The sequence below is a fragment of the Aegilops tauschii genome, chromosome 3 (genome assembly GCF_002575655.3).
Source record: "Aegilops tauschii subsp. strangulata cultivar AL8/78 chromosome 3, Aet v6.0, whole genome shotgun sequence".
Taxonomy (NCBI): Eukaryota; Viridiplantae; Streptophyta; class Magnoliopsida; order Poales; family Poaceae; genus Aegilops; species Aegilops tauschii.
The window spans coordinates 424,374,658-424,397,317 of record NC_053037.3 but is presented as its reverse complement, the minus strand read 5'-3'; the positions used below and the strand labels follow the sequence as shown (position 1 = coordinate 424,397,317).

At 47.3% G+C, this 22,660-nt stretch overlaps 1 protein-coding gene across 1 annotated transcript; it reads left to right on the top strand.

Annotated features, from left to right (window-relative positions):
* Nucleotides 1-17,227: 17,227 nt before the first annotated feature.
* On the top strand, nucleotides 17,228-20,183 carry LOC109757571 (glutathione S-transferase 1). Its single transcript, XM_020316394.4, has 3 exons — nucleotides 17,228-17,644; nucleotides 18,872-18,920; nucleotides 19,536-20,183. Exons 1-3 carry the CDS (start codon nucleotides 17,495-17,497, stop codon nucleotides 19,973-19,975), a joined length of 639 nt encoding a protein of 212 aa, XP_020171983.1. The 5' UTR covers nucleotides 17,228-17,494; the 3' UTR covers nucleotides 19,976-20,183.
* Nucleotides 20,184-22,660: the final 2,477 nt, after the last annotated feature.

Below are 22,660 nucleotides of genomic sequence, written 5' to 3'. Positions count from 1 at the left end.
TGTCCGTATTACTCTCCCTGCTCCTGCCTTCTTTGATTATCAGGCAAAAGGAAGATATGTTATTACCAGAGAGGAGGCAGATGAGTACGAGAGGAGGGCGGAGGCATCTCGCTGCCACGCTGCAGCTCAGGAGGCAATAACTGCCGCAGCTCTGTACGACCCTAGCTACAACTATGGATATCCGCCAGGCCATCCGTGGCAATAAACCAACTTAGGCCAAAAGCCTAAGCTTGGGGAGTACGTATTTCCCACCGACATTACATTTATGTTCACACACTCATTGCTAGATGTCGGTGCTCATACTCTTTCACTGTAATATCCATGCTAGTCTATTTTCTTTTTCTTGCTTTCTTCTTGTGTGTTTAAAAAAACCTTAAGAAAAACAAAAAAAAATTAGTGTAGCTTTAAGCTAGTTTACCTTTCTTGCTGTAGTAGTGATAGTTAAAAAGAAAACCCAAAAAGATTTCCCGTTCTTCTTTTGCTTGTTGGGAGCTTTCCCGTGTAAATAGTTTTATTTCTTTTCTTTTCTTTGGGGGTCGATAGGAGAAGACCATGATTAAATTGTTGAAGTGGCTCTTATATACATTATTGTTGATTTAACCAAGAGCCCATATTGCCTTGTCTTCTCCTGTTTATTGAATGCTCACAGATTCCAGCTTAGTCCAATGCACGCGCACTCTTATTATTTTTATATCGTTCGGTCGTGCAAGTGAAAGGCAATTATGACGATATATGATGGACTGACTGAGATGGGAGAAGCTGGTATGAACTCGACCTCTCTTGTTTTTGTAAATATGATTAGTTCATCGTTCCTGATTCAGCCTATTATGAATAAACATGTTTGCAATGACAATTAGAGATCATAGTTGCTTATGCCATGCTTGATTAGCTATGAGTTATAATGGTTTACCTTGCGTGGCAACATGCTATTAAAATGGTTGTGATGTGGTATAGTGGGGTGGTATCCTCCTTTGAATGATTTAAGTGACTCGACTTGGCACATGTTCACACATGTAGTTGAAACAAATCAACATAGCCTTCACGATATTTATGTTCATGGTGGATTATATCCTACTCATGCTTGCACTCAATGTTTATTAATTTTAATGCATGTTCATGACTGTTGTCGCTCTCTAGTTGGTCGCTTCCCAGTCTTTTGCTAGCCTTCACTTGTACTAAGCGGGAATACTGCTTGTGCATCCAATCCCTTAAACCCCAAAGTTATTCCATATGAGTCCACTATACCTTCCTATATGCGGTATCTACCTGCCGTTCCAAGTAAATTTGTATGTGCCAAACTCTAAACCGTCAAATAAACATTCTGTTTTGTATGCTCGAATAGCTCATGTATCAACTAGGGCTGTCTGTATCTTCCATGTTAGGCGGGTTATTCTCAAGACGAGTGGACTCCGCTCCTCACTCACGAGAAAATGGCTGGTCACCGGGATGCCCAGTCCCATGCTTTATGCAAACTAAATCAAAATAATTGCAAACAAAACTCCCCCTGGGACTGTTGCTAGTTGGAGGCACTCGTTGTTTCGAGCAAGCCATGGATTGATGCTTGTTGGTGGAGGGGGAGTACAAACTTTACCATTCTGTTAGGGAACCGCCTATAATGTGTGTAGCATGGAAGATATCGCCATCTCTTGGTTGTTATGTTGACAATGAAAGTATGCCGCTCAAAATATTATTTATCTCTATTTCAAAACCGAGCTCTGGCACCTCTACAAATCCCTGCTTCCCTCTGTGAAGGGCCTATCTATTTACTTTTATGTTGAGTCATCACCCTCTTATTAAAAAGCACTAGCTGGAGAGCGCAACTATCATTTGCATTCATTACTATTAATTTATATTGGGTATGACTATGATTGGATCTCTTTTACCATGAATTACAATGTCTAGTCAGTCCTTGATCTTTAAAGGTGCTCTGCATTTATGTTTTGCGGTCTCAGAAAGGGCTAGCGAGATACCATCCTGTTATATCATATCATGATTGTTTTGAGAAAGTGTTGTCATCCGAGATTTATTATTATCGCTCGCTAGTTGATTATGTCATTGATATGAGTAAACATGAGACCTAGGAGTTATTGCAAATGTGGTTAGTCATAATCTTTGCTGAAAACTTGAATGCTGGCTTTACATATTTACAACAACAAGAGCAAACAGAGTTTGTAAAAGTTTTTCTTTATCACTTTCAGTTTATCAACTGAATTGCTTGAGGACAAGCAAATGTTTAAGCTTGGGGGAGTTGATACATCTCCGTCGTATCTACTTTTCCAAACACTTTTGCCCTTGTTTTGGACTCTAACTTGCATGATTTGAATGGAACTAACCCGGACTGACGTTGTTTTCACCAAACTTTCCATGGTGTTATTTATGTACAGAAACAAAAGTTCTCGGAATGACCTGAAACTCCACGGAACATCTATTTGGAAAATAAGAAAAATACCGGAAGAAAAATCCACGTCAGGGGGGGCACACCCTGCCCACGAGGGTGCGGGCGCGCCCTCCTACCTCGTGGGCCCCCTGACGCTCCACCGACCTCAACTCCAACTCCATATATTCACTTTCGGGGAGAAAAAAATCAGAGAGAAGGATTCATCACGTTTTACGATACGGAGCCACCGCCAAGCCCTAAAACCTCTCGGGAGGGCTGATCTGGAGTCCGTTCGGGGCTCCGGAGAGGGGGATTCGTCGCCATCGTCATCATCAACCATCCTCCATCACCAATTTCATGATGCTCACCGCCGTGCGTGAGTAATTCCATCGTAGGCTTGCTGGACGGTGATGGGTTGGATGAGATCTATCATGTAATCGAGTTAGTTTTGTTAGGGTTTGATCCCTAGTATCCACTATGTTCTGAGATTGATGTTGCTATGACTTTGCTATGCTTAATGCTTGTCACTAGGGCCCGAGTGCCATGATTTCAGATCTGAACCTATTATGTTTTCATGAATATATGTGAGTTCTTGATCCTATCTTGCAAGTCTATAGTCACCTACTATGTGTTATGATCCGGCAACCCCGAAGTGACAATAATCGGGACCACTCCCGGTGATGACCATAGTTTGAGGAGTTCATGTATTCACTATGTGCTAATGCTTTGTTCCGGTACTCTATTAAAAGGAGGCCTTAATATCCCTTAGTTTCCATTAGGACCCCGCTGCCACGGGAGGGTAGGACAAAAGATGTCATGCAAGTTCTTTTCCATAAGCACGTATGACTATATTCGGAATACATGCCTACATTACATTGATGAATTGGAGCTAGTTCTGTGTCACCCTATGTTATGATTGTTACATGATGAACCACATCCGGCATAATTCTCCATCACCGATCCAATGCCTACGAGCTTTTCACATATTGTTCCTTGCTTATTTACTTTTCCGTTGCTACTCTTTACAATCACTACAAAACCCCAAAATATTACTTTTGCTACTGTTACCTTTGTTACCGTTACCACTACTATCATACTACTTTGCTACTAAATACTTTGCTGCAGATATTAAGTTATCCAGGTGTGGTTGAATTGACAACTCAACTCCTAATACTTGAGAATATTCTTTGGCTCCCCTTGTGTCAAATCAATAAATTTGGGTTGAATACTCTACCCTCGAAAACTATTGCGATCCCCTATACTTGTGGATTATGAATGTGTCTCGGTCATGTCTACATAGTTCTTGAACCCGTAGGGTCCGCACACTTAACGTTCGATGACAATTTGTATTATGAGTTATGTGATTTGATGACCGAAGTTTGTTCGGAGTCCTGGATGAGTTGACGGACATGACGAGGAGTCTCGAAATGGTTGATAGGTAAAGATCGATATATTGGAAGGCTATATTCGGACATCGGAAAGGTTCCAAGTGATTCGGGTATTTTTTCGGAGTACCGGAGAGTTACGGGAATTCGCCGGGGAAGTATTGGGCCTTAATGGGCCATACAGGAAAGGAGAGAAGGGCCTCAAGGGGTGGCCGCGCGCCCCCCATGGACTGTTCCGAATTGGACTAGGAAGGGGTGGCGCCCCCTCCTTCCTTCTCCCCTCTTCCTCCTTCCCTTCCTTCTCCTAGTTGGAATAGGAAAGGGGGAGTTGAATCCTACTTGGACCGGGAGTCCAAGTAGGAATCCCCCTTTTGGCGCGCCCCCTCTAGGCCCGGCCTCCTCTTCCTCCCTCCTTTATATACGTGGGAGGGGGCACCCGAAAGACACACAAGTTAATCTTTAGCCGTGTGTGGTGCCCCCTCCACAATTTTACACCTCAGTCATATCGTCGTAGTACTTAGGCGAAGCCCTGCGCCGGTAACTTCATCATCACCGTCACCACGCCGTCGTGCTGACGAAACTCTCCCTCGGCCTCAACTGGATCAAGAGTTCGAGGGACATCACCGAGCTGAACGTGTGTAGATCACGGAGGTGCCATGCGTTCGGTACTTGGATCGGTTGGATCGCGAAGACGTTCGACTACATCAACCGCGTTACTAAACGCTTCCGCTTTCGGTCTACGAGGGTATGTGGACACACTCTCCCCGCTCGTTGCGATGCTTCTCCTAGATAGATCTTGCGTGATCGCAGGCAATTTTTTTGAAATACTACGTTCCCCAACAGCGCCCTCCACCTGGCCGCCTCCTCCTCTCTTCCACTAAGGCCCAATAAGGCCCATTGACTCCCCGGGGGTTCCGGTAACCTCCCGGTACTCCGGAAAATGCCCGAACTCATCCGGAACCATTCTGGTGTCCAAACATAGCCTTCCAATATATCGATATTTATGTCTCGACCATTTCGAGACTCCTCGTCATGTCCAAGATCACATCCGGGACTCCGAACAACCTTCGGTACATCAAAACACATAAACTCATAATACCGATCATCATCGAACGTTAAGCGTGCGGACCCTACGGGTTCGAGAACTATGTAGACATGACCGAGACTCATCTCCGGTCAATATCCAATAGCGGAACCTGGATGTTCATATTGGCTCCCACATATTCTACGAAGATCTTTATCGGTCAAACCGCATAACAACATACGTTGTTCCCTTTGTCATCAGTATGTTACTTGCGCGAGATTCGATCGTCGGTGCCTCAATACCTAGTTCAATCTCGTTACCGGCAAGTCTCTTTACTCGTTCCATAATGCATCATCCCGTAACTAACTCATTAGTCACATTGCTTGCAAGGCTTATAGTGATGTGATGTGCATTACCGAGAGGGCCCAGAGATACCTCTCCGACAATCGGAGCGACAAATCCTAATCTCGATCTATGCCAACTCAACAAACACCATCGGAGACACCTGTAGAGCATCTTTATAATCACCCAGTTACGTTGTGACATTTGATAGCACACTAAGTGTTCCTCCGGTATTCGGGAGTTGCATAATCTCATAGTCATAGGAACATGTAAGTCATGAAGAAAGCAATAGCAACAAACTAAACGATCATCGTGCTAAGCTAACGGATGGGTCTTGTCAATCACATCATTCTCTAATGATGTGATCCCGTTAATAAAATGACAACTCATGTCTATGGCTAGGAAACTTAACCATCTTTGATTAACGAGCTAGTCAAGTAGAGGCATACTAGTGACACTCTGTTGGTCTATGTATTCACACATGTACTAAGTTTCCGGTTAATACAATTCTAGCATGAATAATAAATATTTATCATGATATAAGGAAATATAAATAACAACTTTATTATTGCCTCTAGGGCATATTTCCTTCACTTTATAGTTAAGTATGAGAGGCTCCCGAACTGGTGTGCAGTGCGTGGAATGCTTGGTAATATGTTCAAATGGCATGGAGATGGTGTCCATCCACCGTCTAGCCTGATCTTCAAAGATATGTAAGCTATCTGGAGCATGCATGTGGAAGGTAGTTTGGTCAAGGGAGAGGAAGGGGGTGTGGTGCTGGTAGAGCTGGTGGTCGTGAAGGCCGTGGAGCCTATAATCACATGTCTGACCTATCTACTGATGAGTATTGAGAGCGCAATCATGCCCTTAATTATATTTTTATATTGATGACAATATACTTATATGGGACTAATATGTTTGCTAAGTAAATCTATAGGTTTAGTCCCCATGAACACATCGTGTTGTGGATCATATACTCGCCAAAATGCTAATGGCTCAAGACGTATGTGACAACAAAGTGAATCATAGCTTTACCCCTTTTGTTCTTGAGTTAGTATGGATGTCACGTTATTAAGAGGGGATCAATGCGGTTCACCATTGGGAAAAGGTTTATAGGTGTGCTCAAATTTGTTGGAAATATGCCCTAGAGGCAATAATAAAGTTGCTATTATCATATTTCCTTGTTCTTGATAAATTTTTATTCTCCATGCTATAATTTTATTAACCGGAAACTCAAATACATGTGTGGATAAATAAACAAACACTGTGTCCCTAGTGAGCCCCTACTAGACTAGCTCGTTGATTAAAGATGGTTAAGGTTTCCTAACCATAGTCATGAGTTGTCATTTAATAACATGATCACATCATTAGGAGAATGATGTGATGGACAGACACAATCACAAGCTTAGCATCTGATCGTATCACTTAGTTTAATTGCTACAAATTTTGTAATGTCAAGTGTCTGTTCCTTGGACCATGAGAGCGTACGACTCTCTAATACCAGAAGAATGCTTTGTGGGTATCAAACGACACTTCATAACTGCGTGATCATAAAGGTGCTCTTCAGGTATCTCGAAAAGTATTTATTGGGTTGCATGGATCGAGATTGAGATTTTTCACTCCATGTGACGGAGAGATATCTCTGGGCCCTCTCGGTAATACGACATCCTAAGTAGCTTGCAAGCATGTGACTAATGTGTTTAGTCACAGGGATATTGTATTACGGAACGAGTAAAGAGACTTGCCGGTAACAAGGTTGAACTAGGTACGGCGATACCGACGGTCGAATCTCGGGCAAGTAAAATATCAAGAGATAAAGGGAATTGTATACAGGATTATCTGAATCATTGACATCGTGGTTCAAACTGATAAAGATCTTTGTTGAATATCTGGGAGTCATTATGGGCATCCAGGTCCCGTTATTGATTATTGATCGGAGAGGTGTCTCGGTCATGTCTGCATATTCTCGAACCCGTAGGGTCAAACACTTAACGTTCGGCAATGCTAGTGTAGTATTGGGATATTCATAATGGCGAGTCTGGAGGTAGTTTGGAGTCTCGGATGAGATCCGGGACATCATGAGGAGCTTCAGAATAGTCGTGAGGTAAATTTTCATATAAGGAAAGTGTTTTTCAGGGTTTGGAAAAAGTTCGGCTTTTCCGGCATTTGTATTGGGGAGTTCCGGAGGGTTCCGGGGGTCCACCAGTGTGTCCCGCCTATCCCGGAGGCCTGCATAGGCTGAGGGGGCGCCCTGGCCTACATGGGCCAGGTGCACCAGCCCCCCAAGGGCCCACGCCTAGGGGGTAAACCCTAAAAGATAAGGGGCCGGGGGTCGCGGCCCCCTTGACTTGGAGGGGGGCGCCGCCCCCTTGCTTAGAGGGGGGCTGCGACCCCCTAGGCTTGGTGGGGGGCGATGCCCCCTGGCTTGGAGGAGGGGTCAAGGTGGCCGCACCCCCTATATAAAAGGGAGGAGAAGGACTGGGTGCACCACCCATGCACCTGGCCGCCGCCGCCTTTGTCTCCCTTCACTTCCCCCACCACAGCAGCTTGGAGAAGCTCTGCAGAAAGTCCTCCTCCACCACCACCACGCCGTCGTGCTGGCCTAGAAATCCCGTCTACCTGTCCCCTCGCTTACTGGATCAAGAAGGAGGAGACATCATCGAGTCGTATGTGTGCTTAACCCGGAGGTGACGTTTGTGCGGCACTCAATCGGATTGGATCATGAAGAATACAACTACATCAAGTACTTTCATTGAACGTTTCCTCTTTCAATCTATAAGGGGTATGTAGACACACTCTCTCTCGTTGCTAGCATCTCATAGATTAGATCATGGATGAATCGTAGATTTTTTTTTGTTTTTCATGCAACGTTCCCCAATAAAATTAGTGGCGGGCTTGTCAGGCACCCGCCATAGCTATTTTGGAAAAGTTCCAGTGGCGGTTGAAATTAGTTGCCGACCACTGCTAAAGCCGCGGAAGTGGTGGGCACTATTTCTCATCGCCACAGCTAAAGTTGCACAAAATGAGCCATATACGACAGAAACAACAGTAGAGGGTATTTTACGGCACCCACCACTGCTTCTCTTCCTACCTGTGGCGGGTGTCTAAAGAAGCCTGCCACTACAATATTTTGCTAACCCACGTCCAATTTTTTTAAAATTTTCCAAAGATAGCAATCGGTAGCGAGTGACCAATGAACACTTACTGGAAGCAGATCAGGGAGTTCTTCGATGCACGCAATACTAGGGAACACATGTCAAATGCTTGAACCCAAGTGGTACAAATGACGGGGCCTAGGTGACTGTTCGTTCAAATTAATCAATTATTTTCTTCATGTCTTGTATGTATAGGAATGTAGGTGACTAATTTCTTTTCTTGTTGGTTGTATGTAGCTCAACATTGCTCAAGCTTTATTTTTAGAGATGAATACACTAGCGGTACTAGAACATGCGCTCGATGACCACTTTGATGCTTTTTTTCTAGTAATACGTGTCTTATTAATAAAATAAAGATTCACTTACAAGCCACGTAAACATGGATATTATTGGACTGAAAAGATAGGATAATCCTATGCAAAAAACCAGCGCATGTCCCTCTCCACTAAGAAAAAGGAGACATATCACCTCTTCACCTGAACTCGACGCGGCTCCATCGCTGATCAACAGCTTTACGAACCTCCAAAATAGTTTGCCTGAAGCAAAACCATTGCCATTGAAAGAATCAGATCGGGGCAACGTGTCCCCGGACACGTCATCGAACTTCAGAACTGACACCCCCGCACGACTACGGCGTCGGAGAAGGAAATCAGAACTATCAGCCTCCAACCGCAGACCCAGCACAAGATGCACCATCTTCCAGCCGTCACTTGCGTAGACAACCCTCTGCGCGTACTCCTGGATGACAAAACCTCCCTTCTCCACCATGACGTCGGAGACAACGCCGCAGCAACGAGGACAGAGCAGAAAGAGAGACAAACCTGATGAAGTCGCCGCCGCCGCCTCGCCGACACTATCCATGAACCCTAACGCCGCTGATCAGAAGGATCGACAAACATACGATACCATCAACTTCGAGACGCCGCCATGAAAGACACAGCCGGTGTGGGGGTGAAGTTGAGGCAGATTTATTCGTCCGGGCGCCGCTCCCACCACCCCAACGACGCACCACGACCTACAAATCCAAATCCTAACTACAGAATGGAGGAACGGGGTCCCCCCTCCCTCCTGCCGCCGGAGCAGCAGCCGGAGGGAGAGGGGGCCAGCGCCCTCGCAGTGGAGATCGATGGAAAAAGGGATCCCCTCCCTAGTCGCCTCCTGGCGGCGGCTAGGGTAGGAAAACGTTTCAGGTCGACGTTTTCACACCCCACTTTGATGCTATAACTCGCAAAATACATCGTTTCGGTGACTAGACTTGAGTTTATGTGCAAATAGGCTGTTTTCTTTTATATGTACCCGTGACTTGTACACGAACCAACCAGTACACCATGCACGCTATTAGTCATTTCTTAGCAAACTATGCTAGACATAGTGGTCGTGTAGCTATTTGGTTAAGCTCTGGTCTTGAAAATGTTGAGTACAGATGCATCGCTGATTGTAATCCTCATGACTGAATAATGCAACTTTTTTCTACCAAAAAATCATGACTTGTCACTTGCAAAAAATCAAACTATTATAAACGAATTGTATAATTTCTACTAAATGACCCTTTTTTCAAATTTAACATCGCTAATCCTTGAAAAACTTATTATCAAAGCTTTCCCCACAAAGTCGCACCAAACCGTTTGGCACGAATAATACACATAGTGACACCAAACGATTTAGCATGTCTAATACACGTAGCGATGCCAATCGATTTGGCATCTTTGCTCTTTGCCACGTCGAACGGGCTGCCAACACGAATTTAAGTCGTGCCAAAGCGTTTGGATGGCCATGTGTATATATCATGCTAAACAGTCTGCGCATCATTAGGAGGTCAGATGTGGGAATAAGTTTTTTGAGGGCTACTTAAGTTTGAAAATGGTAATTTGGGAGAATATATGCAAGTGAATGAACGCGTGTTTCTGAACTTGGGTGAACAGTAAATCCAAAATAATTGAACACAAATTTCAAAAATTCTGATTTCTTTGTGGCGAACTTTGACAAATATTTTGATTGCTCACAAAAATTCATCATGGAATTACATTCGTGGAAGCCGTGAAAAAAATAGAAATTGATGCTCCAAAAGTGCTATTTCAAAAGCATTCTCGAGTGCTGATTTCGTCATTTTCCATGACTTGCACGAATGTCATTCGATGATGAAACTTTACAGACACTCCAAACATTTGTCAAAGTTCACCAACAAAAATTCAGGATGTTTTGAATTTTAATGTTCATTGCGGGCTCATTTGCAAGTGAATCATCATCACTCCAAGCTTGAGAGCATCTTCAGCCGCGCCCCCAACAGGCCCCCCCGGGCGATTTTTTAGCGCCGGTGGGCGAAAATCATCCCAGTCGCACCCCCAGGAGCCCGTTTTTCGCCGGGTTATGCCGAAATAACAGCCGGCGCACCCGAGCCGAACCCGGCGCGCTGGGGGCGTCTGTGGGCGCCGGCACAAGCGAAAAGGGGCGTGGGGCCGCTCTGTCAGCGAGAGGAGGGCCTTTTCCCGCCGTTTCTTCCTGCTTCCCCCCGGCTTCCCTCTCATTCTCTCCATTCCTCCCGCCAATCTCCTCCTCCTCCCCTCCCAGCCGGCCGCCATGCCACCAAAGAATTACGTGCTCCCCCGCACCGCGACGGCTGCGACCGCCATCATCGCCCAACCGAAGCAGAGGAAGCCGAGGGTGCCGCCGTCCAAGCCCCCGGCATGTCAAACGCCGACTGAAGGGCGGAAGTTCAGCGTCGGGAGGCTGTCACCACCGGCCGGCGGAACAGGGCCAACGCCAAGAAGGCCCGGGACAGCCCGACGCTCGCGACTGTGACGGATCAGGCGGAGCGCTCGGCCGAACAAGCCGAGGCGGCTTGCGTGGGGATGATGAATCCACCCGGCGGCCACGCCCAGTACGCGCCCTGGAGCCAGCAAAGCGTCGATTCTCCGGCCGGCTTCTCGTCGTCACCGCAACCCTGGGGCTGCACACCGTCGCCGGGCTACGCCGACGGGGACGCGCACGGTGGGTTCAACCCCAACATCACCTCCCCCATGGTCACCCGGCCCAGCGCACGCCCTCGCCCGCCTTCGCTGGCGTGCAGTACCCTCCATACACCTACTCACCACCGGCCTACGCGTCCTCCCCGACGCCCCCTCTCCGCCGTGGTGCGCTGCCCTTCTCACAAGCTTCCACGTCGCATCTCGGCGACACCGACGCGATCGAAGCCGACATGGATGACATCATCATGGCAGACTCGGCCGCCGCCACCGCGTCCCCCGGGTTCACTACCCAGGACGACACGATGGACCTCAACGACGACATGGACGGCGAGCCCGAGTACGGCGAGGAGGAGCGGGACGAGTAGTAGTAGGAGGAGGAGGAGGAGCCGGCGGCGGCTCCGGCGAGGAAACGCAAGAAGAAGAAGGGGCGGCCAGGACCGGCGAGCCGCGCATCAAGTGGGCGTCCAAGGACAAGCGTGTCTCGTCGAAGCGCGGAAAGTCGTCTGCCTCGACCTGATCACCGGCACAAACCAGAGCATCGAGACGTATTGGGAGCGCATTAAGGACGAGTTCGACGAGCGCAAGCTCGTCGACCCCTATTTCAAAGGCGTCTACATGCAGCGCGGGTCGAAGGCAATGGCGAACCATTGGGGGCTCATCCATTCGGCGTGCAACAAATGGCATGGGATCATCGAGGAGATCGCGGCTCGCCCGAAGAGCGGCGCCAGCATTGAGGATCAGGTATGGCACGCCGGTCTCCCACTTCTTTTCGCCGTGCACGCCTGCCAACTGTTTGTTCCTTGGCGCGGTTGTTGCGGATGTTCGCCATGTATCGCCAGGACAGCAGCGACCAAGACTTCAAGTACGTCCACGTCTTCAAGCAGATCGAGAAGTGCGAGAAGCAGGCGGATGTCCGGCGCACCCTCGCCAAGGCCAAGGAGACCTACAAGCCGGACGCGCCGACGCCGGGCGCGGGCGACGGGCGCCCCGAAGGCAACAAAGGGGCCAAGAAGGGGAAACACACCGACTCGGCTACTGCGCGAGTGCAGGAGTCCATCGAGCATTGCCTAGCCAACGCACAGGCTCGGGGCGCCCTGCGTGAAGAGAAGACCGAGGCGCGGTGGTCGGCGTTGATGATGAACATCGCCGTCAAGCTGGACCTATGCTACCTCTTGAGCACTGCGTGGTTTTCCTTTAAAGAGGAAAGGGTGATGCAGCAAAGTAGCGTAAGTATTTCCCTCAGTTTTTGAAAACCAAGGTATCAATCCAGTAGGAGACTACACGCAAGTCGCCTCATACCTACACAAACAAATAAGAACCTTGCAACCAACGCGATAAAGGGGTTGTCAATCCCTTCACGGCCACTTGTAAAAGTGAGATCTGACAGAGATAATAAGATAAAATTTTTGGTATTTTTTATGATATAGATTGAAAGTAAAGATTGCAAAGTAAAATGGATTGGAAACTTATATGATGGAAATAGACCCGGGGGCCATAGGTTTCACTAGTGGCTTCTCTTAAGATAGCATAAGTATTACGGTGGTTGAACAAATTACTGTCGAGCAATTGATAGAAAAGTGCATAGTTATGAGAATATCTAGTCATGATCGTGTATATAGGCATCACGTCCACGACAAGTAGACCGAAACGATTCTGCATCTACTACTATTACTCCACACAACGACCGCTATCCAGCATGCATCTAGAGTATTAAGTTCATAAGAACAGAGTAACGCGGTAGGCAAGATGACATGATGTAGAGGGATAAACTCAAGCAATATGATATAAACCCTATCTTTTTATCCTCGATGGCAACAATACAATACGTGCCTTGCTGCCCCTGCTGTCACTGGGAAAGGACACCATAAGATTGAACCCAAAGCTAAGCACTTCTCCCATTGCAAGAAAGATCAATCTAGTAGGCCAAACCCAATTGATAATTCGAAAAGACTTGCAAAGATAACAAATCATACATAAAAGAATTCCGAGAAGAATCAAATATTGTTCATAGATAATCTTGATCATAAACCCACAATTCATCGGATCTCGACAAACACACCGCAAAAAGAATTACATCGAATAGATCTCCAAGAGAATCGAGTAGAACTTTGTATTGAGATCCAAAGAGAGAGAAGAAGCCATCTAGCTAATAACTATGGACCCGAAGGTCTGTGGTAAACTACTCACACATCATCGGAGAGGCTATGGTGTTGATGTAGAAGCCCTCCGTGATCGATTCCCCCTCCGGCGGAGCGCTGGAAAAGGCCCCAAGATGGGATCTCACGGGTACAGAAGGTTGCGGCGGTGGAAATAGGGTTTCGTGGTGCTTTCGAATGTTTTCGGGATATATGAGTATATATAGGCGAAAGAAGTCGGTCAGGGGAGCCACGAGGGGCCCACGAGGGTGGGGGCGCGCCCTCCTGCCTCGTGGCCTCCTCGTTTCTTTCTTGACGTCCACTCCAAGTCTCCTGGATTGCGTTTGTTCCAAAAATCACTCTCCCGAAGGTTTCATTTCATTTGGATTTTGTTTGATATTCCTTTTCAGCGGAACACTGAAATAGGCAAAAAACAACAATTTGCACTGGGCCTTTGATTAGTAGGTTAGTCCCAAAAATAATATAAAAGTGTATAATAAAGCCCATTAAACATCCAAAACAGATAATATAATAGCATGGAATAATAAAAAATTATAGATACGTTGGAGACGTATCAACCTACTCCGGACCAACGTCGTCGCGAAGAAGAGGACACCGACCTGGCTTTTCTGATGGGCGGGGGCGGACATGCTCCAGAGCAACGACGAGTAGCTTAAGGCGTGGTACCTGGCGGAGCGCGGCCTCATCCTGGACCAACTGCCGTCGACAGCGCCGCCAACTCCCACGCTCACGCCGACGACGCCGCCAAGCCCGAGCGATGATGCCTCCACGACGCCCAGCAGCACAAAAGCCGCGCCGACGCCGCCCAGCATAGAAGCAGCTCCGACACCACCAAGCTCGCGCACGCCGACTCCGCCGACGCCGGAGGCCGACACCACCAATCTCCTCGTAAACTGTGCGTCCTTTCTTTTTTTGTACGCCAAACTTTTCATCCGATTGCCGAACTGGGCCGCTGATCGCCGGACTGGGCGTTTTTTGTGAGCGGGAATGACCAAGTTTGAATTTGCCGCGATTTGGGGGGGGGGGGGGGGGGCGGCGCCTGAGGGCGTGGCTGGGAGCTAAGTCGACCCCAGGGGCCAATCTAGCGCCGGTTCGCCCCCAGGCGGCTCTTTTTCGACGCCCTGAAGGGCCGAACGGCTGAAGATGCTCTGACTGTAGGATGTCCTGCCTGGGGCAACGACCAACTTCAACTCTCAAGCATTTATCACTCTAGCTGATCTGTTCGCGCTTCAAGCATACGTTTTCGTCACTTTTTTTCAGTTACTCCCTCCGTTCGGAATTACTTGTCGCAGAAATGGATGTATCTAGACGTATTTTAGTTCTAGATGCATCTATTTTCGAGACAAGTAATTCCGAATGGAGGGAGTACATGATTAGTAGTATATGCTTTTGGCGACATAAAGCCATATTCGTGTTCCACTTTGCCCCTTTTTCTAGGCGCTGATAGAAATAAGAAGAATCAATCATACTTGGGTTACCGCCTATGATGCGGAACACAGAGCAGCTCTGCTCATGAAAAAGATTCTTAACGATGTTCGCCTCCAGTTACGAGAGAACCAAGACTTGTCCCGGTGCGCTAGACGTGCTCCCGCTCCATACGTCTACACGTGATTTCTTCTTTACTTTCTGCGAGTGTGTTTTTGGAAGAGTTTTTTGCTTCATTGTCAACTGCACTACGTGTGTGTCCTTGTATATTTTGGTGGATATTTGACTCTGAGCTACTACTCCTTGGCCGGTTGCTCAATCACAATCAGCAACCGTTGACAAGTAGAGCAAACGCTGGTCACTGCTGACACGCACAATTCGTTGCATCACTGCGGAGTTATCCAGGATTTTCTACGCAGTTAGTTCCCATCACGACTTCCAACGTTGTTTGCACCGACCTTAATTAATGCAGAGTGCACACAGTACTCTTCTAAATCAATCTCCTCTTTTGCAAGGAAACTACGTCCGATGCCGGGAGCGAGGTTCGGATATTCTGAAGGACGTAAGAGCGTCTATAGCTGGACACCTCAAACCATCACTCGTACATCCAGGGATGCGTCCGGTTATTGATCGGACAGAAAAGAAATGAAAAAATGTGACCCATCGGATCGCTCGTATCATTTCTATATGCTCGGGCTGTCCGCAAACCATCATATCCATCTCAAATATGAAAAGGATATGAGGGCTCGCGGACGCGCCTGGGTGCGCCCGGTCATTCCGCCACATAGGATGTGGTCCCACCTCGGACCACCTTTTCTCTTTTTTTTTTTTATTTCTCTCTCTTCATCTCCATCAATCACGTACAAGTGACCGGGCATATGAGAAGAAATATAAGAAGTATGGCTGCGCGGAAGGATAAATAGGGGCTTAAAACGGACACGTCCGGTCACTGACCGGGCGCTAGTTTTCGTCACCATACTTCGCAGGAATTTAAGCATAGTTCATCGCACAAAGTTAAACACGCTAACTTTAAACATAATCTAAACTACTCATCCTTCTTTACATGAAGATGATATTCCATTGCGGAGCTGGAGAGGACAAAGGCAAGGTCGTACTCCTTCTTGGCTTCCTTGGCCGCCTCGAGCCGCGTGGCGGCGCCTTCTTCTCCAGCGGCGACCGACTCCTTCGCCTCGGCGAACTTGTGCTCCGCCTCGCGGATGCACCTTCTTCTCCGGCGGTGACCGGCTCCTCTGCCTCGGCAAACTCGCGCTCCGCCTCGCGGAGGTGCTTGGTGATCGAACAAATGATGTCGTGGAGGCGTTCGAAATCCCTCCACTCCTCCGGCCGCCGCTGCGGGAGAGGCCGCCACGCTCTCTCGCCTGCACATGGCGCCATTCCTCCACAGGGGTCCTAGCCTCGTCGTCATGGCGGGCTCGCTTGTGCGGTAGCGAGTCGCCACTCCCCCCTCGGCCACCACGCGCGCGACATCGAGGTGGTTGAAGAATGGCTGTGCGTGGGGAAAACACCGAAGAGAGAGAGAGCGAGAGAGAGAGAGAGAGAGAGCGAGAGAGAGAGAGATATTTGGCACCGGAGACAGAGAATTTGCGGCGGAGGTGGGTTCAGGATTTACGGTATAGGAACCCTAAATCAGCCAGATCCGGTAAATATAGCGCAGACGCCATGGTTTTATGAGCCGGGCCTTTTTTATAGGATCAGCTCGGGCCAAACTTTTCACGGGTCATGTAAAAGGTCCGACGAGTTTATATGGGATCCGCTAGAGATGCTCTAAACCACCACATTGTTCAAGCCTTAGGTGAGGCTTGGGCATTAGTTTTGCAGCCAATCCGAACGATTTCGTTCAGTGGAAGAAGACGTTTTTGTCACTATGAGGTGTTTGCGATAACTTCGTCCATCTTAAGATTGTGTGTCGGTTCAGTATCTCATTGAAGCTTAGGGGTAGGGTGTGCATCTAGAGTGTTCGTGCGTGTGTACATCGTGATATATGTATATATAAGCATCTTTGATTGTTCTGTGTTTAAAAATAAAAAAAGAGTGTGCACAGGCGTCCCGTAGAGAAAAAGGAAGTAAACCAAGCGGAGATTGTTCGAAACAAACTTAATTTCCGGCCGAACTAAAAGTGCTGACGAAGCTTCATCGGAAGAAGCTCAAAATTAATCAATCAATAAAAACTAAAAGTGATGGAGAAAGGCGATGCGCGGATCTCGATGCGCCGCTGGCGCACTACCGAGCGTCATCACTTGCGTCGGTCGGTCGCTGAAAAGTGAAAACCAACTATACAGACACAGAATAGAGTGGAGTACTAGAAAAAAGCTCGTGCAAAAATAAAATAAAATTGAGGAGTACTGCTATTTCTTTTTTCGAAACAGGAGCACTAATCGAAATGGTTGAAGAAACGGAAGCACCTAGAGGCGCGGGGGCCATCGACCAGCCGCACCTTCCACCTAACCTCACCAACCCGCTCCCTCTCCCTCTCCCACTCCACGGCTGCACCGCACCTGCTCCGTTGGAAGGGAGCAAACCCTCCGTCGCCTATTTAGCCGAGACCCCGAGCGTGGTCTTCTCCATCCCATCCCATCCGCAGCGGCTTTACCTACCGAGAAGAAGAGAGAAAAAAGGTTCGAGTGCGTTGCAGAGTGAGAAGAGATGGCTCCGGTGAAGCTGTACGGCGCGACCCTGTCGTGGAACGTCACCAGGTGCGTGGCGGCGCTGGAGGAGGCCGGCGTCGAGTACGAGCTCGTCCCCATCAACTTCGGCACCGGCGAGCACAAGAGCCCCGACCACCTCGCCAGGAACGTACGTGCCCATGCCCTAACTGCCGCCCTCCCCTTGAATTTACCATCCGTGACTGTCGATGGTCCGGCCCTGTGCCGTCTGCTCGCCTCTAATTTCACGAGGATGATGTCGATTCGTTCGGTCCTCCTGCTGCGATCGGCGGAACAAAAGTCAGTCAACTCCCGGCGAGGGGTCGCTTCCATGCCTCTATCACTGTTTATTTATTTTAACGGGGGCCGGAGAGATGTCGCTGTCCCTCTCGTATAATCTAGTATCTCGATTCGAATTTCAGAAGAAAAAAGTATCACGATTCGAGACTGGGGTTCGATATTTACAAGTCATTCGAGTATACGGCATGAGTTTTTCCGCAGCTCGTCTCAGATTGGCGAGCCATTTGGGCGTGGACCGCGTGGTGACCTTAATTAGTACCTCCGCTGCTACCCAATCTTTTAGTCAATTGACTTTAGGCCACTTGCAGTGTGGATAAAATCATACAGTATCATATTTTCCCCACATCCACGCTTCCCACGCCACCGGCCACCTACTTCACTGTATCAAGTGCGTTATTTTACGTCTTCCCCTAAACCTCGTAAATACAAGATTTGGATTCGGTGTGGAAATTTGTTCTAGATGTGTTAGTGCTCTGCTAGTTCGTAGGTACCTTGACAAATTAATCTTGCAGCAAATCCCAATCTCAAGCAGTATACAGTGTGAGCAAATCCGAAGCACTTCCTGCACCCAGCACCGACGCCAGCACCCACCCTGTTACTCTTGTGTCACTTTGTACCAAAAGATTGGATCTGGATGTGCCCTTTAATCCTCTGCTAGTTCGATTATTTTTTAATTTTTTTGTAGATCTTATAGGTTAGTCATCCCTATCCTTTGACTTGTTTCTTATCAATACACCACATACATCTATCAGATTTGCTTGATGGTAGGTAAGGTGTGGTAATAATAGGGTGGATGTTAAGGTTTGCAAGAGGCATATTCTCTTCCAGTATGAGGCCTTCCCTGTGTTGCTCATGGAACAGACGATCCTTGGTTCAGCAAACTATCTTACACCATTTACCCAAGAGTCCCAAGCACATGTGAATGCTCAGAAAGTTGACAGCAAAACATAAAACAGTCACTACAGCAGCATCTCATAGAGAGACTAATCTTAGTGTGATAGTAACTGTGACATGTGGTTTCTGTTTTTAGAGGTGTGACATATGATAAAACTCACTGTCTTCATGTTGTTCTCTGCAGCCCTTTGGCCAGGTGCCAGCTTTGCAGGATGGTGACTTGTACGTCTTCGGTATGATGCTACCTCTTGAGACGTTCTCTCTTTTCTACCCCTCATAAACAGAACTATAACGGGTCATGATGCTTTTGCATTATTGTTGTTGTGGTTGTTTGTTTTGCTGTTAATGTTGTTGCCTTGTAGTATAACAAAGCTAGCATCTCCACTTGGGCTTAAATTGTACCTGAGCCTTTACTAGAAACAAAGAAACAGTTTCATTTGGATTAATGATAAACCTTTGAAGGTATTTTTCACAAATCACATGAGTAAAAAAACAATGTTGTCTAATTGTTAGCTGCCGTCTGGCATTATATTAGGAGTCAAGTTATACCTTTTTGGAGTTTTCGTCAACTACCCTCGTATGCTTGAAGCTTGAGATTAGAATGATGATGTAATAATTATATAGTTACCAACCACAAGCTTCGTCGGAAGACAAAAACATGAGTTATGGTAAGGTTTCCCAAGCAATCATATACTATGCTTATGGGTTCTAATTTGAAATCTAATCAAGTTTAGAAATGATCATTTTACTAGTTTTAGACCGATTTATTGAAATGGAATAAAATAGTACCATACTCCCTTCAGAATCATCATAACTCTGGTTCTATTTTCTTTTTCTCTTCGCATTAGAATCACGTGCTATTTGCAAGTATGCGTGCCGCAAGAACAAGCCAGAGCTGTTGAAGGAGGGCGACATCAAGGAGTCAGCAATGGTGGATGTGTGGCTCGAGGTGGAGGCCCATCAGTACACCGCCGCTCTGAGCCCCATTCTCTTCGAGTGCCTTATCCATCCTATGCTTGGGGGAGCCACTGACCAGAAGGTCATTGACGACAACCTTGTTAAGATCAAGAACGTGCTGGCAGTGTACGAGGCGCACCTGAGCAAGTCCAAGTACCTGGCTGGAGACTCCCTCAGTCTTGCGGACCTTAACCATGTGTCTGTCACCCTGTGCTTGGCGGCTACACCCTACGCATCTCTGTTCGACGCGTACCCGCATGTGAAGGCCTGGTGGACTGACCTGTTGGCGAGGCCGTCCGTCCAGAAGGTCGCTGCGCTGATGAAGCCATGATCTTAGTTTCTGGCGCTCGTTCGTCGCGAAATAAGCCGAGGTGTGTCCCCCCTGATGTGTGCCTGTACGAGTGTGTGTTCTTGTGATGTCTCCTCGTGTTGAATGTTCAGGCTTGTGCTTGCGATCCTGTCTAATCTTGTACTGAAATGAGCATTCCTGTGCTCTGGTTTAATAATAAATTGTGCCCAGGTATTTATCTCAACTTTAATATTTTTTCATCTGTTGCTTCGATGATCTGGCCATTAGCTCTTTAGCTGCCTCTGTATCCTTTTTGGATGTGAGAAGGGAGTCTGTTTCGGAAGACGCAGCGAAAATCTGAAGCAGATACATAAGATTGGGAACCTGTTTGTGCCATTTGATCCTCCTAAGTTGAATAGTTTCAGCGGCCAAAGAGCACCATATGATTCTTCTATATTGGATAGTTTCAACGGCCAAAGAGCACACCTAGCATGTGTAGTGATATTTATCCAATGCTTCTTCACGATGGTGTCATTGTTCAGAGGATGTTTGCACTCCTGTCCCACAAGCCTGGCAACACAAGAGCTGAATCACGTCTGTAAAGATGATAAACAGGTTTCCCTGGTGCAGTTTGCCGCGCCGAAGTGGGCCTCTGACATGCACAAGTGCTTAGATGAGGCGCTAAGTGAGGGTGTCCCGGACTAGGGGTCCTAACCTATGGGGCATGTTATCTATGGGCCGAGCTAATGGCCCACTAGTTGTCGCTTGGAGGATAGCCGAAGCTGTGAACCTCGTAAGCAAGATGGAAACCACCGAAGACTTCGTATACTTCAAGGACAATTTTAATAGTCGGCATGTTTATTCCTAGTTGCCAACCGACCATATATGTAGACCTAGGCACCCCGGTGCATATATAAGCCGAGGGGTTTAGTCCGTGGAGCACAATTACGAGCCTTAGGGTTTAGAACACAATCATATGATCTCGAGGTAGATTCTCTTGTACCTGTACCCCATCACATCAATACAATCAAATCCCCATCATATCAATACAATCAAAGCATGACGTAGGGTTTTACCTCTTCGAGAGGGTCCGAACATGGGTAAACATCGTCTCCCTTGTCTCCTATTACCCATTGTTCTCAGATCCACAGCTCGGGACTCCCTACCCGAGATCAGCCGGTTTTAGCACCGGCATTGGTGGCCCATACAAGTCCCGCTGTGTGGTCACAAAGGATCAATGGCTCGTCTGCATATCGACAACAGCATTAGATGTGGAGGTATCTTCCTCCCCGGCCAGCTTCTCGCGTTCGGCAGCGTTGTCCTTCACGCTGATTCGAATAGCCGCCTCAGCTAAGTTGATTGTTTCGCCCTAGATCAAATGATCATATTTGAAATCTAGAATATACTGCCGACTCCCTTGGTGATCTAGTGCTCTCAGGATTGACGTCACATAAGCTCGAGAACCCCACGGATGTTGAGGTGTTGACCGCGGATTCTACTTCCGACCCAAACCTCGAAACCCGCCTCAAGCTCGGATCCGATCGCTTCGCTAGCAGACCAGGAGTTAACCTTGGCCGGCCAGTGCTCTGAGGTCGCATCACGCAACCTGCCAAGCATACTGCAGGCCCCCGCCTAGTGTTAGAAGATGGGCCCGGCGGACCTCTCACTTTTGAGCGAGATGCTAGACTAGATCCAAAACCTTGGGATCTCAGACGGGCAGTCCTCGTTTTGTGATCAGATCAGACTTAAAGCCGACGATAAGGAAATTTATGTCCATCCCACCACCCACCTAGTCACTATGGTCGAAGATTTAATCGACATACTGTACTACACCTCCGATGAGGGACCGACATGGATGAAGATGTCGATGGCGCATCAGGAGTGGCTTCACCCATGTCCTTATCACATACTAGTATTTGGGCCGCAACCTCTACCTATGACGTCTACATGGTCAACACCCCTAAGGAGTACGGGGAGGAGGAAAAAGACCCCCCAAGCGCCGACGTACTCGGAAGCGATCCAAGGTGAAAGCGCAGGTTCACTCCCAGAGGGGGGGAGTGAATGGGAGATTTTTGAAAATTTGTCAAACTCTGATGAATTTGACGAAGATCGGAGTGAGGAAGTAAAAACGAGGACGAGACTAATTCATCACAAAAACATAAAGCATGCAAACAAGATAGATGCAAGTGATGAACATGCAATCATACAGACATTCAAGTGTACAGAAGATGAACTGAAGAAGTAAAAGGCATCATGATGAAAGTCTTCACGTTCTTCAGAAAGTAGATCACATAATCTTCAGCAGCGGAATAACTTAAAGTAAATGGGTGATGAATTGGAAACCAGGTAGGCTCGGTGAAGACACATCGATTTGGTAGACCAGTTAGAGTAATGAAATGTCCAGTAAAACTAATGATCATGCTGTTAGACTAATGACTAGAGGTGGTAGAATGACACAGGAACCTTTGTATCCTAAGATTCCTCCTAAAAGAATTGAACAAGATTCTCAGAGAATTAAGGCTAGTTCACCTAAGAAGAAGAATAAAAAGAGTAAGAATAAAACTTTGCATGCTTCTAGCGAACCTGTTATAGAAAAACCTACTGAGAATTCTAATGATGTTTCTATCTCTGATGCCGAGACAAAAATTTGGTGACGAGCATTTACCTAGCGATAATGATAATAATGATGATCATGTTTATGCTCCACCTAATGATAATAATGAACTT